We start from the raw sequence: 14,990 nt of genomic DNA, 5'->3' as shown, positions 1-14,990 counted from the left end.
TAGCTTGCATCCTAGGGTCTTAAGAGAAGTAGCGACAGGCATTGCGCAGATGCATTGGTTGTAATTGACCAAAATTCCCTGGATTCTGGGGAGGTCCCAGCAGATTGGAAAACTGCAAATGTAACGCCCCTATTTAAAAAAAGGAGCCAGACAAAAAGCAGGAAACTATAGACCAGTTAGCCTAACATCTGTAGTTGGGAAAATGTTGGAGTCCATTATTAAAGAAACAGCAACAGAACATTTGGAAAAGCAAAATTCGATCAGGCAGAGTCAGCATGGATTTATGAAGGGGAAGTCATGTTTGACAAGTTTGCTGGAATTCTTTGAGGATGTAACAAACAGGGTGGATAAAGGGGAACCAGTAGATGTGGTGTATTTGGACTTCCAGAAGGCATTTGACAAGGTGCCACATAAAAGGTTACTGCACAAGATAAAAGTTCACAGGGTTGGGGGTAATATATTAGCATGGATATAGGGATTGGCTAACTAACAGAAAACAGAGAGTCGGGATAAATGGTTCATTCTCGGGTTGGCAATCAGTAACTAGTGGGGTGCCACAGGGATCAGTGTTGGGACCCCAACTATTTACAATCTATATTAAAGACTTGGAAGAAGGGACTTAGTGTAATGTAGCCAAGTTTGCTGATGATATAAAGATGGGAGGAAATGCAATGTGTGAGGAGGACACAAAAAATCTGCAAAAGGACATAGACAGGCTAAGTGAGTGGGCAAAATTTTGGCAGATGGAGTATAATGTTGGAAAGTGTGAGGTCATGCACTTTGGCAGAAAAAAAAAAATCAAAGAGCAAGTTATTATTTAAATGGAGAAAAATTGCAAAATGCTGCAGTACAGCGGGACCTGGGGGTACTTGTGCATGAAACACAAAAGGTTAGTATGCAGGTACAGCAAGTGATCAGGAAGGCCAATGGAATCTTGGCCTTTATTGCAAAGGGGGTGGAGTATAAAAGCAGGGAAGTCTTGCTGCAGTTATACAGGATATTGGTGAGGCCACACCTGGAATAGTGTGTGCAGTTTTGGTTTCCATATTTACGAAAGGATATACTTGCTTTGGAGGCAGTTCAGAGAAGGTTCACAAGGTTGATTCCAGAGATGAGGGGGGATGACTTATATGGAAAGGTTGAGTAGGTTGGGCCTCTACTCATTGGAATTCAGAAGAATGAGAGCTGATCTTATCAGAATGTATAAGATTATGAGGGGGCTTGACAAGGTGGATGCAGAGTGGGTGTTTCCACTGATAGGGGAGATTAGAACTAGAGGGCATGATCTTAGAATAAGGGACCGCCCATTTAAAACTGAGATGAGGAAAAATTTCTTCTCTCAGAGGATTGTAAATGTGAGGAATTCACTGCCTCAGAGAGCTGTGGAAGCTGGGACATTGATTAAATTTAAGACAGAGATAGACAGTTTCTTAAATGATAAGGGGATAACGGGTTATGGAGAGCGGGCACGGAAGTGGACCCGAGTCCATCATCGGATCAGCCATGATCGTATTAAATGGCGGAGCAGGCTCGAGGGGCCGTATGGCCTACTCCTGCTTCTATTTCTTATGTTCTTAAAGTGGGAAAGTAAGCTGTGAGGAGGACACAGGAGTCTGCAAAGGGATATAGACAGGTTAAGTGAATAAGCAATAAGGTGGCAGATGGAGTATAAAGTGAGGAAATGTGAGGTTTGGTAAGAAGAATAGAAAAACAGACTATTTTTTAAACGAAGAGACACTATTAAATGTTGGTGTTCAAAGAGATTTAGGTGTCCTTGTACAGGAAACACAAAGTTAAAACATAAGAATTAGGAGCAAGAGTAGGCATAGCATGTAGGAACAGCAAGCAATCAGGAAGATAAATGGCACATTGACCTTTATTGCAAGTGGGTTGGAGTACAAGCCTTACTACAATTGTACAAGGCTTTGATGAAACCACACCTGGAGTACTCCGTGCATAGTTTTGGTTTCCTTATCTGAGAAAGGACACACATGCTTTAGAGGCAGTACAAAGGTGGTTCATTAGATTGATCTCTGGGATAAGAGGGTTGTCATATGAGGAGAGATTGAGTAGAGTGGGTCTATACACTCTGGAGTTTAGAAGAATAGAGGTGATCTCCTTGCAACAAAAGATTCTGAGGGGAATTGATAGAGTAGGTTCTGAGAGGTTGTTTCCCCTGGCTGGAGAGTCTAGAACTCGGGGGCAAAGTTTCAGGATAAGGGGTTGGCCATCTAAGACTGAGATGAGGAGGAATTTCTTCAATCAGAGGGTTGTGAATCTTTGGAATTCTCTAACCCAAAGGGCTGTGGATGCTGAGTCGTTGAGTATATTCAAGGATGAGACAGGTAGATTTTTGGACTCTATGGGAACCAAAGGATATGGGGATCGGATGGGAAAGTGGAGTTGAGGTCAAAGATCAGCCATGATTTTTTTGAATGGCAGAGCAGGCTCAAAGGACCGTATGGCCCACTCCTAATTTTTATGTTCTTCAATTTCATGTAGCTGTGATGACTGGCCTCCAACAATTACAATTTATTTTATGTCAGGTATGACTCCTGCCACTGCAGTTTTTTCTTTGACACCCATTGACTTCAGTTTTGCTCGAGCTCCTTGGTGCCATACTCAATTGAATTATGTTTTGATGTTGAGGGAGACTACTCTCACCCCACCTCTGGTGTTCAGCTCTTGTACCCATGTCTGCATCAAGACTGTCAAGAAGTCTGGAGCCGAGTGTTTTTTTTCAGAATGCAAACTGAACACTGGTAGGTAAGTTATTACGAAGTAGGTGTTGCTTGGTGGTACTATTGATGACTCTTTCCATCACTTTACTCAAGATTGAAATACAGAGTTCACTTGATTGATGTGCATCACCTCAGTCCTCCTTTACTGAGGAGGCTGAATGGTCAGTAATTGGGTGGGTTAGATATATTTTTTTTTATGGATTAGACATACTTGGGCAATCTTCCACATTGTCAAGTCATACATGTACTGGAAAAGCTTGGCTCGGGAAGTGTCTAGTTTTGGTGCACAGGCCTTCAGCACTACAGCTGGGATGTGGTCAGGGCTCATGGCCGTTGCTGTTTCCAGTGCACTCAGCTACTTTTTAATGTCACATGCAGTTAATCAAATTGAATGAACATTGATATGTATGATAGTTAGAACCTCAGGAGGACATTTAATAGGATCATCCCCTTGGCACTTTTGGCTGAAGATACCTGAAACACTTTCAGCTCGTCTCTTGCACTCACGAGCTAGGCTCCTCCAAAGTTGAAGACGGGGATGCTTGTCCTTCTGTTAGTTGCCTGCTTGTCCACCACCAGTCTCAACTGGTTGTGGTAGGGCTAGAGTGTTGCTCTGATCCATTGATTCTGGAATAGCTTAGTTTTGTCTTTTCATGTTTAACGTGCAGGTAGTCCTCTGTGGTAGCTTCACTTGGTGGATACCTCATTCTAAGGTATGGCTTCTGGCACTTCTTTGTGCACTCTGATGTGAACCAAGGTTGATCTCATGGCTTGATGGCGATCAAAAGAATGATTTTCCTATTCATGAGGTTACAGATTGTGGTGGTATACAATTTTGATGCTGCTGATGGCACACAGTGCCTCACGGATGTCAAATCATGGATGCTATATCCATCCTTAGTCTACATAGATTCAATAAGATCATGGCTGATCATTCACCTCAGTACCCCTTTCCTGCTTTCTCTCCATACCCCTTGATCCCTTTAGTCCTAAGGGCCATATCTAACTCCCTCTTGAATATATCTAACGAACTGGCATTAACAACTCTCTGCAGTAGAGAATTCCACAGGTTAACAGCTCTCTGAGTGAAGAAGTTTCTCCTCATCTCGGTCCTAAATGGCTCACCCCTTATCCTTAGACTGTGACCCCCAGTTCTGGACTTCCCCAACATCGGGAACATTCTTCCTGCATCTAACATGTCCAGTCCTGTCAGAATGTTATATGTTTCTATGAGATCCCCCCTCATTCTTCTAAACTCCAGTGAATACAGGCCCAGTCGATCCAGTCTCTCCTCATAGGTCAGTCCTGCCATCCCTGGAATCAGTCTGGTGAACCTTTGCTGCACTCCCTCAATAGTAAGAACATCTTTCCTCAGATTAGGAGACCAAAACTGAACACAATATTCCAGGTGTGGCCTCACCAAGGTCCTGTACAACTGCAGTAAGACCTCCCTGCTCCTATATTCAAATCCCCAAGCTATGAAGGCCAACATGCCATTTGCCTTCTTCACCACCTGCTGTACCTGCATGCCAACTTTCAATGACTGATGTACCATGACACCCAGGTCTCGTTGCACCTCCCCTTTTCCTAATCTGCCGCCATTCAGATAATATTCTGCCTTCATGTTTTTGCCACCAAAGTGGATAACCTCACATTTATCCACATTATACTGCATCTGCCATGCATTTGCCCACTCACCTAACCTGTCCAAGTCACCCTGCAGCCTCTGAACATCCTCCTCACAGCTCACACTGCCACCCAGCTTAGTGTCATCTGCAAACTTGGAGATATTACACTCAACTCCTTCATCTCGATCATTGATGTATATTGTAAATAGCTGGGGTACCAGCACTGAACCCTGTGGCACCCCGCAAGTCACTGCCTGCCATTCTGAAAAGGACCCGTTTATCCAGATCTGCTTCCTGTCTGCCAACCAGTTCTCTGTCCTGGTCAATACATTACTCCCCAATACCATGTGCTTTAATTTTGCACACCAATCTCTTGTGTGAGACCATGTCAAAAGTTTTTTGAAAGTCCAAATACACAACATCCACTGGTTCTCCCTTGTCCACTCTACTAGTTACATCCTCAAAACATTCTAGATTTGTCAAGCATGATTTCCCTTTCATAATCCATGCTGACTTGGACCGATCCTGTCACTGCTTTCCAAATGCGCTGCTATTTCATCTTTAATAATTGATTCCAACATTTTCCCCACTACTGATGTCAGGCAACCGGTCTATAATTCCCCGTTATCTCTCTCCCTCCTTTTTAAAAAAATGATGTTACATTAGCTACCCTTCAATCCATGGGAACTGATCCAGAGTCGATAGACTGTTGGAAAATGATCACCAATGCATCCACTGTTTCTAGGGCCACTTCCTTAAGTACTCTGGGATGAAAACTATCAGACCCTGGGGATTTATTGGCCTTCAATCCAATCAATTTCCCTAACACAATTTCCTGACTAATAAGGATTTCCTTCAGTTCCTCCTTCTCGCTAGACCCTCGGTCCCCTAGTATTTCCGGAAGGTTATTTGTGTCTTCCTTAGTGATTATTTGTTCAATTGGTCTGCCATTTCTTTGTTCTCCATTATAAATTCACCTGATTCTGACTGCAACGGACCTATGTTTGTCTTCACTAATCTTTTTCTCTTCACATATCTATAGAAGCTTTTGCAGTCAGTTTTTATGTTCCCAGCAAGCTTCCTCTCAAACTCTATTTCCCCCCTCCTAATTAAACCCTTTGTCCTCCTCTGCTGAATTCTAAATTTCTCCCAATCCTCAGGTTTGCTGCTTTTTCTGGCCAATGTATATGCCTCTTCCTTGGATTTAACACTATCCTTAATTTCCCTTGTTAGCCACGGTTGAGATATCTTCCCCATTTTATTTTTACTCCAGACAGGGATGTGCAATTGTTGAAGTTCATCCATGTGATCTTTAAATGTTTGCCATTGCCTATCCACCGTCAACCCTTTAAGCATCATTCCCCAGTCTATTCTAGCCAATTCACATCGAAGTTACCTTTCCTTAAGTTCAGGACCCTAGTCTCTGAATTAACTGTGTCCCTCTAAATCTTAATAAAGAATTCTACTATATTATGGTCACTCTTCCCCAAGGGGCCTCGCACAACAAGATTGCTAATTAGTCATTTCTCATTACACATCACCCAGTCTAGGATGGCCAGCCCTATCGTTGGTTCCTCAACATATTGGTCTAGAAAACCATCCCTTATATACTCCAGGAAATCCTCCTCCACCACGTTGCTAACAGTTTGGTTAGCCCAATCTATATGTAGATTAAAGTCATCCATGATAACTGCTGTACCTTTATTGCACGCATCCCTAATTTCTTGTTTGATGCTGTCGCCAACCTCACTTCGACTGTTTGGTGCTCTGTACACAACTCCCACTAGTGTTTTCTGCCCTTTGGTATTCCGCAGCTCTACGCATACAGATTCCACATCATCCAAGCTAATATGTCCTTCCTTACTATTGCGTTAATTTTTTCTTTAACCAGCAACGCTACCCCACCTCCTTTTCCTTTCTGTCTTTCTTTCCCGAATGTTGAATACCCCTGGATGTTGAGTTGCCAGCCTTGGTCACCCTGGAGCCAAGTCTCCATAATCCCAATTATATCATATTCGTTAATAGCAGCCTGCGCAATTAATTCGTCCACCTTATTATGAATAATCCTCGCATTGAGGCACAGAGCCTTCAGGCTTATCTTTTAACACACTTTGCTCCTTTAGAATTTTGCTGTGATGTGGCCCTTTTTGATTTTTGTCTTGGGTTTCTCTGTCCTCCACTTTTACTTTTCTTCTTGCTATCTTTTGCTTCTGCCCCCATTTTACTTCCCTCTGTCTCCCTGCATAGGTTCCCATCCCCCTGCCATATTAGTTTAACCCCTCCTCAACAGCACTAGCAAACACTCCCCCTCGGACATTGGTTCCGGTCCTGCCCAGGTGCAGACCGTCCGGTTTGTACTGGTCCCACCTCCCACAGAACCGGTTCCAATGCCCCAGGAATTTGAATCCCTCCCTTCTGCACCACTCCTCAAGCCACGTATTCATCTTAGCTATCCTGCTATTTCTACTCTGACTAGCACCTGGCACTGGTAGCAATCCTGCGATTACTACTTTTGAGGTCCTGCTTTTTAATTTAACTTCTAGCTCCCTAAATTCAGCTTGTAGGTGCCCATATGCACCACGACAAATGGCTGTTCACCCTCCCCCTCCAAAATGTCCTGCAGCCGCTCCAAGACATCCTTGACCCATCCTAGAGTCTCGATTGTGGCTGCACAAATGTCTATCTATTCCCCGTACAATAGAATCCCCTCATCATCATAGGCAGTCCCCTGGAATCAAGGAAGACTTGCTTCCACTCCCAAAGTGAGTTCTTTGATGGCTGAACAGTCCGATACGAGAGTCACAGACCTTGTTACAGATGGGACAGACATTCGTCGAGAGAATGGGTCGGTGGGGCTGGTTTGCCGCGCGCTCCTTCCGCTGCCTGCGCTCGACTTCTTCACGCTCTTTACGTTGAGACTCGAAGAGCTCAACGCCCTCACAGATGCACTTTCTCCACCTCGGGCGGTGTTCGGCCAGGGTCTCCCATCTATCAGTGGTGATGTCACACTTTACCAGGGAGCCTTTGAGGGTGTCCTTATAACGTTTCTGCTGTCCTCCTTTGGCTCGTTTACCATGAAAGAGCTCCGCATAAAGCATTTTCTTAGTGAGTCTCGTATCTGGCATGCAAACGATGTGGCCTGCTCAGCGAAGCTGATCGAGTGTGGTCAGTGCTTTAATACTGGGGATAGCCTGGTCGAGGACACTGATGTTGGTGCACCTGTCCTCCCAGGGGATTTGTAGAATCGTGCGAACACATCGTTGGTGATATATCTCCAGCGACTTGAGGTGCCTTCTATACATCATCCATGCCTCAGATCCATACAGGAGGACAGGTATTACTACAGCCCTGTCGACTATGAGCTTGGTGGTAGATTTGAGGGCCTGGTCTTCAAACACTCTTCCTCAGACAGCCGAAGGCTTCACTGGCGCACTGGAGGCGATGTTGAATCTCGGCATCAATGTCTGCCTTTGTTGATAAGAGGCTCACGAGATATGGGAAAAGGTCCACATTGTCGAGGGCTACACCGTGAATCTTGATGACTGGAGGGCAGTGCTGTGCGGCGGTGACAGGCTGGTGGAGGACCTTTGTCTTACGGATGTTAAGCGTAAGGCCTATGTTTTCATATGCCTCAGTGAATACATTGACTATATCCTGGAGTTCAGCCTCTGAATGTGCGTAAACGCAGGCGTTGTCCGCATACTGCAGCTCAATGACAGAGGTTGGGGTGATCTTGGACCTGGCCTGGAGGCAGCGTAGGTTTAACAGCTTCTCACTGGTTCTGCTGTTTAGTTCCATTCCAGCGGGGAGCTTGTTGATTGTGAGGTGGAGCATGGCGGCGAGAAAGATTGAGAAGAGGGTTGGAGTGATGACGCAGCCCTGCCTGACCCCGGTCCGGACATGAATTGGGTCTGTAATGGATCCGTTGGTAAGGATCACGGCCTGCATGTCATCGTGAAGCAGGCGAAGAATGTTGACAAACACTGGGGGTAGCCGAAACGGAGGAGGACGCTCGATAGCCGCTCACAGTTGACAGTGTTCAAAGGTTTTTGTAAGATCAAAAAGGCCATGTATAAGGGCTGGCGCTGCTCCCTGCATTTTTCCTGCAACTGTCACGCTGCAAAGATCATGTCTGTTGTGCGCCATAGGGGATGAAATCTGCATTGTGATTTCGGGAGGAGCTTCTCGGCCACAGGGAAAAGACGATTGAGAATCCCCTACCACTATAGCTCTCCCACTCTTTTTCCTGCCCTCCTGTGCAGCAGAACCACCCATGGTACCATGAATTTGGCTGCTGCTGCCAAGGGTAATGCAGACCCAGATGATACTGTAATTGAAAATAAGGAAATGGCAGACTTGTTAAATTATTACTTTGTATTGGTCGTCACAGTAAGCGAGTGTTCTATGGATGTTATTTATATGGACTTCCAGAAGGCATTGGCTAAGGTTCCACACAATAGATTGTCAGCAAAACAGAAAGCAAAGGGAACTGAATAGGAGGTGGGAGACAAAAGAGTAGGGACGATGGGTAGGATGTCATTAGTGGTGTCCCACATGGATCTGTTCTGGGGCCTTAGCTTTTCACTATATTTATCAATGGACTTGGATGAAAGAATAGAGAGACGTATATCCAAGTTTACTGATGACATTAAATCAGTTGGCACAGTAAGTAGTGTAGAAAGTTGAAAAGGGACATTAAATGAGGGAGCAAAACTGTGGCAGATGGAGGTCAGCATGGGAAAAGTGTGAGGTCATCCACTTTGGACCCAAGAAAGAGTGTGCAAAGTATCTTCTAAATGTTGAGAAGCTAGGAACTGGAGAAGCAGAAAGATTTCGGGGACCTTGTATAAAAATCATTAAAAATTCGTGGAAAGGTACAAAAAATAATCAAAAAGGCCTATGGAATGTTAGCCTTTATCTCGAGGGCTAGAATACAGAGGTGGAAGAAAAACGACAATTGTATAAAGCTGTGGTTAGACCACATATGGAGTACTGTGTTCAGTTATCGGCACCACACCTCAGGAAGGATATACTGCCCTCGCAGATGCACCAGAATGATATCAGGGATAAAGGGGTTAAATTATGAGGACAGATAGCAGAGATGATGCTTGTAGTCCTTGAGTAAAGAAGATTAAGGGGTGAGATCATTGAGATGATTAAATTATTTGACAGGATAGAGAGAGAAAAATATTTCCCCTGGCGCAGGAATCCAGAACAAGGGGGCATAACCTTAAAATTATAGCTAGGCTGTTCAGGGGTGCTGCCAGGAAGCACTTCTTCACACAAAGGATAGTGGAAATCTGAAACTCTCTCTCCCAGAAAGGTGCTGAGGCTTGAGCAATTGAAAATTTCAAAACTGAGAATAGATTTCTGTTAGGCAAAGTTATTAAGGATTATAGAACCAGGATAGGTAAATTGAGTTAAGATATAGATCAGCCATGATCTAACTGAATGGCAGAACAGGCTCAAGGGGCTAAATGGCCTGCCTACTCCTTTTTCTATGTCTGTCCGATTTTCTTCTTATCGAACTCGGTAGCAATTATTTGCAACCAGGTGTCTTGCTGGACCATTTTAGACGGGATTAAGAATCAGCCACATAGTGTGGAACTAAAATCTGTTTTTTTGAGGGGGCAGGGGGGGCAAGCTCTCTTCTCTGAAGAACATTAGTAAATCTATTGCTTTTTGTTGCCACTGTGGGATCTGTACTCAAGACCTCCATAACCACTTGGCTGCCACTGTGACAAGGTCTGAGGCCTCTGTCACACTATATTGCTTATGAAAAGTTTCTTTGCATATAAAAAGTGTGCTGCAGTCAATTATTTTTACTCCAAAAGTATTTTTTGGGGGGCAGAGAATTGAACTACAATTGTTTTGTAGTTCTGTCTTAGATTAGACTTTAATATATTTCCCAACACTGTTCATCTCATTTACCTCTGCATCACTGCAGCACATTTGTGCTATCATTTGTGACTGAGGAGGAATTTAGAGTAGTAATCCTGAGTGTTTTAAGAAAATAACAAAACTGAACATCATTTTGAAGTAATGGAAACTCCCTAGAGGTAAAATGAGCATCTTGGAGAAAAGCAGGATTTTCCCAGGAATCATTTGTTATTGTGAAAATTGCCACAAACTTGGTGGCAGAGAGAGTGGACGAAAGAGAGAGAGAATACAACACACAGTCAGCTAACTGTACAAATCGAAGAGCCATACTCATATGAAGCAAAATAGCTTACTTGTATTATACACACACACACATATACATACATATATAAATAAAATACTGCAATTATTCTCAATTCCTTTTTTGAACTCTTTTTAAACATGCCTCATTTTCCCATTTTGCTCTCTTTCCAATTTAATATCTGTTATACGTTTCTCAACCTACTGTATTTGTTTTCATTCTAGTCTGTCTACACTCGATGTACGGCCTTAAAGAAGAAGAAAAGTCTGGAGTGCGTAATTTTGTTCAAATTATGTTGAATAAGCAGTTTCCGAACGACCAGAATGCTTTCCTGTGTTGGGTAGTTCTGCGTTGGATTTTAGGCCTGTCCAATGTTGCAGCCCCATTAAAATGAATTTAGCCATTCAAGGATACATGAGATCCTTGTCAGACGTAAAGACAGTGAAAGATTGTTGATTTTTAAAAGAATTAATATTTTACAGATTTTTTTCGTATAAATGTGAGGGAGTACTTTGATTAAAAATTGCTTTCCGTAAACTTATCTTTCCCTTTAAACATATGCAAGTGACTGTTTTCTGTCTGTCAAATATATTCCAGGTTTTATTTCCCTATCTGTCTGTGCAACACTGCCTTTCCTTATGAGCTCCATTCGCTGTATTTTGATCTGTGTGCTCAATTCTTTTATGTTTTATTTTTGCTGTTCAGTTCTTTAATAAAAATAAATCTAGCCTCAAAGATTTAGTTGCATATTGCCAACTTGCAGTTCAATCATGAACTCTCTGAAAGGTGTGTACATAATGTAGGTAAGTTAAACAATTTCTCAAAGTAATGCATTCGGGACTGGATACTGGCAAACTGTGATGGTGGAAGACAATTATATCAATAATGGCATGAGAGGAAACAGGACATGCTGAAATACTGCAAGGAGAAAGGGCCAATGTGGTGAGTGAAATGTATAGGTGTGTATATACATATACATTTAAAGAGCGAGAGAAAGAGAAAGAATACGAATGTGCATGCACAAACAAGGTAAACAATTATAATAACTTTGGGTGGATAGAGGACATACATTATGTAAATAGAAATCTTCAATAAATCCTGATTACAGGAAGTAATTCTATTTTCATGTAAATCATTTTTGTAAACAGAACCCTGTAGTTAAATAGAACTGTTTAATCTGAATTCAATGTATGAAATATATACAAACTGTTAAGATACTATCATCTCCTCTGATTATGTAAATCACTGGGGGAAAAAAGTAGGATCAAGAGTATGTTTTTCCAGAGGTAAATCCAGCTGAGACTTCATGAAAAATCCTTACATACTGCATACTGGCAGACACATTCAAGTGCTTAAAATTACATGAAGATTAGAATTGGAGGAGTGGGAAACAAATGTCCCAACCACAATGGTACATCTTTAAAATACCTGCAACTATAGATTTGAAATGGACTTGAGTTTGTCTTTGGAAAAAATAAACAAACCAGAATGGCAAGAAATATATTAAAAATAGTTTTTTTTTTAAACAGAGATTCATACTGTCGTGCTTAATTTGAATACTGCATTAAATATTGTTTTCAGCAAATTTATTTTCCAGAAAGACAAAAGGTGCTTAATCCTCGAATAAAACTTTCAAAAGTAATCAAATTCACACCTGGGTGAGAAAGTAAAAGCCAATTTTGTTTATAAAGTCAGATACATGTAAATTCTTTTGTTCAGTTCACAGTGAGTAATGTTGTAAACACCACTTACATACAACGCTGACTTTATGCAATATCTGTGCCTGGGCCAATTACATTACTAGAATTTTACTCTTTAAAATCTAGTTATTTTCATTAGCATCAAATTCTTTCTCTTAACAGGGTTTAAACTGAACCTTCCTCATTTTTCTTCCTAAAACTAAATTGCAGAAGATATTTGAAGTTTGCGCTAAACAGCCTTGATTTTCTTGTTAAAATGAGACTAATGACACTAGCCGTTATTAATGCACAAATGATACATTAACTTCAGACGAGGAGCAGATGCGCAATTAAACTCAAAAAAGCAAATGTTGCTGTCCGCTGTTAGCTTCTCAAAAACAGCATCTCGCCGTCTGGCTCACCATTGAAAGGTGCAAAGTTGATGTATTTGCGCGGTAGATAAACTAAACTCGCCACAGAAAGTTAAGACTTGTCCATTCCAGTCTAAGTACCCTTTTAACCACATGATAATTGTTAATCACTGTCAAACAACCTCTCTAACACTGAAAATTAACTATTACAACTATGGAGTCTCATTCTTTCAGGTTTTAATTGTTGTTGGAGATATTTAAAACGTCAAATTTAAAATTAAAACATTTTTCATTTTACTTTTCCCTTGTGTCTTTTTTCTCTCTCTTAATCTATCTTTCTCTGTACCTGATTTGACACTGAATTCACCCACTCTAATTTACACTTCCTTCTCAGTCCTTGTGCTGTTCATTTCACAATCCTTCAATCTGACTGGTTAAGGAGATTCACAGTTGCTTTCCCTGTTCAATCAGATCCTAGATGCCTTTTCCCTTGCTGCGATGTTATTAGCTCGCACTTTCAGCATTTTGCCACGCAAAAATTGAAAAAACCTAAACACGCAAAGACAAGTCTAACTAATGGCAGATGCCGTTAGATGCCCTGCTACAGCAAATTATGATCCATTAACAAAATGCCATAAGATATCGCACAACTTTTTCACCAACTTCAATGACAAGTAACTCTAAAAACTCTAAGAGGACAGTTTTAGTTTTTTCCTCAGTAGTTGTAAATTAATTACCGTAGCTTGGCCAAATTTTGCATCTCCTTCCTTAAAATAACCAATTTATTTTGTGTTGCATTTGCCATTGTAATCTGATGCACACAATATAGTAAAAAGCAATTTTATCCTCAAAGGGTTAATTTTCTCCTTCAGTTCCATCTGATATGCTCTTTGCACACATGCAGAGCTGTATTTTAAATAAAATTCTCTGAATTTTGCTTGCAGTACAGCAAATGCAGAAAAATATACTTACTTTCAAATGGATAAACAGTGATCTAGTCTTTTTCTTCCATATCATCCATAATTTCATCCAGGATCTCTGCCTGTTTCTTCTTTTTTGGAGAATCTATTGTGGATGAACATAGAGAAAGAATAAAGAGAATTTAATAGAAGATATGAATTTGAAGACAATCAATATGCAATAATTAGATTTGATTTCCCCCCCACTTCGAGTTTCATTTGCTCAGCAGTAATAAATAGGCCATCCATACAATAGGCAAGGAAATTGGATTTGGGGAGTAGTAATAGTAGGATGCCTAGAAATAGAACAGTAAGCAGCAAAGCATGAACTGTCTATCATTTACATCATTAACACCAACAATAGACTGGCATGCTCCTGCAGATGAGCAACTGATTAAACCAATGGCCATTAATGCTAGGGCACAGTGATACATTTAGATTTTAAGGTGAAGGAAAGGAACAAAAATGAAATACATATGACTAGGTTTGCCATTTTTAAAGTTTAAGACCAGCTTCAGTATGATAGTCATTTCTATGAAATTCTTAAGAAAAGGGTAGTAACTGGTTATGACGTTCCTGTTCATAAAATACAAAATTACCCAGATTGTAAAAAATTACATGCAATCATCTGGCTGTGTCATCTGGACCAACATCTTTATTTTTCAAATTCAGATAATTTAGAAACACCATCTAGTTTACCAGCTGGCTCATTTCCAATTAGTAACTACATATTATTACACTCAATTATTTTTCTTTATTTAGCATTAACTGGATGACTAAAGGGAACCAGGTAAGTTAACAATCCTCACCACCACCCCACCAAAATGCAAATAGATGGAAAAGCTTGTAGAAATGAAAGGACATGCCAAACCTGATAAGAAAAAAATCAGATCTGCAAATGCTACTGCACAAACATTTTGATCATCAGATTTTTATTAAATGAGACACAAAAATCTGCCCATAACACCAATCTGCACGAATAGAGTAGACGCAACCATTGAAAAATCATTTATAATTTTACTTTTCCATTTGTGGGTCACACTTTCTTCCTCATTCCATTTGACACACTGAAAGCTGTAAAGAACGCTGCAAAAGGCTTCAGCAGTTTTACTGGCTTTTAACCCAAACCTCCCAGTTCCAGCATTTTAAACTACCTAGCATTGCTACTCTTGAATAGTGATTATTTGTGCATGAACAGGAGACAAAAGTAATTCCCAGCATGCTATTTTGATAAAAGAACCTCATGTCAGAAGACAGACTGAATAGTATGGAGTTTGAGATAACATTTAATCAAGATTTATTATTTTTTACTGAACTAAGAGGTTTGTTTTATAGTGTATCTATTTTCTAAAAGAACCAAGATTCTTGGCAAAAGGTAGCCAGATATTAAGTCTTCTTTAAAACCTGAGGAAGCATTCTTAAATTATTGAG

General features: G+C 41.1%; 1 protein-coding gene across 4 annotated transcripts in view; it reads right to left on the bottom strand.

Moving 5' to 3' along the window:
• rbm19 (RNA binding motif protein 19) overlaps nt 1-14,990 on the bottom strand; it is a 373,516-nt gene that overhangs the window by 95,183 nt on the left and 263,343 nt on the right. For all 4 annotated transcript variants that reach the window (XM_070887715.1, XM_070887718.1, XM_070887717.1 and 1 more), the window contains exon 24: nt 13,573-13,665. In XM_070887715.1, the coding sequence (XP_070743816.1) occupies nt 13,595-13,665 (71 nt within the window). In that variant the 3' untranslated portion in view covers nt 13,573-13,594. The remainder of the gene's footprint in view (nt 1-13,572; nt 13,666-14,990) is intronic.

The sequence above is a fragment of the Pristiophorus japonicus genome, chromosome 8 (assembly GCF_044704955.1).
Source record: "Pristiophorus japonicus isolate sPriJap1 chromosome 8, sPriJap1.hap1, whole genome shotgun sequence".
Classification (NCBI taxonomy): Eukaryota; Metazoa; Chordata; class Chondrichthyes; family Pristiophoridae; genus Pristiophorus; species Pristiophorus japonicus.
The sequence above is the reverse complement of the archived record's forward strand: the minus strand, read 5'-3'. Positions and strand labels throughout refer to the sequence as shown.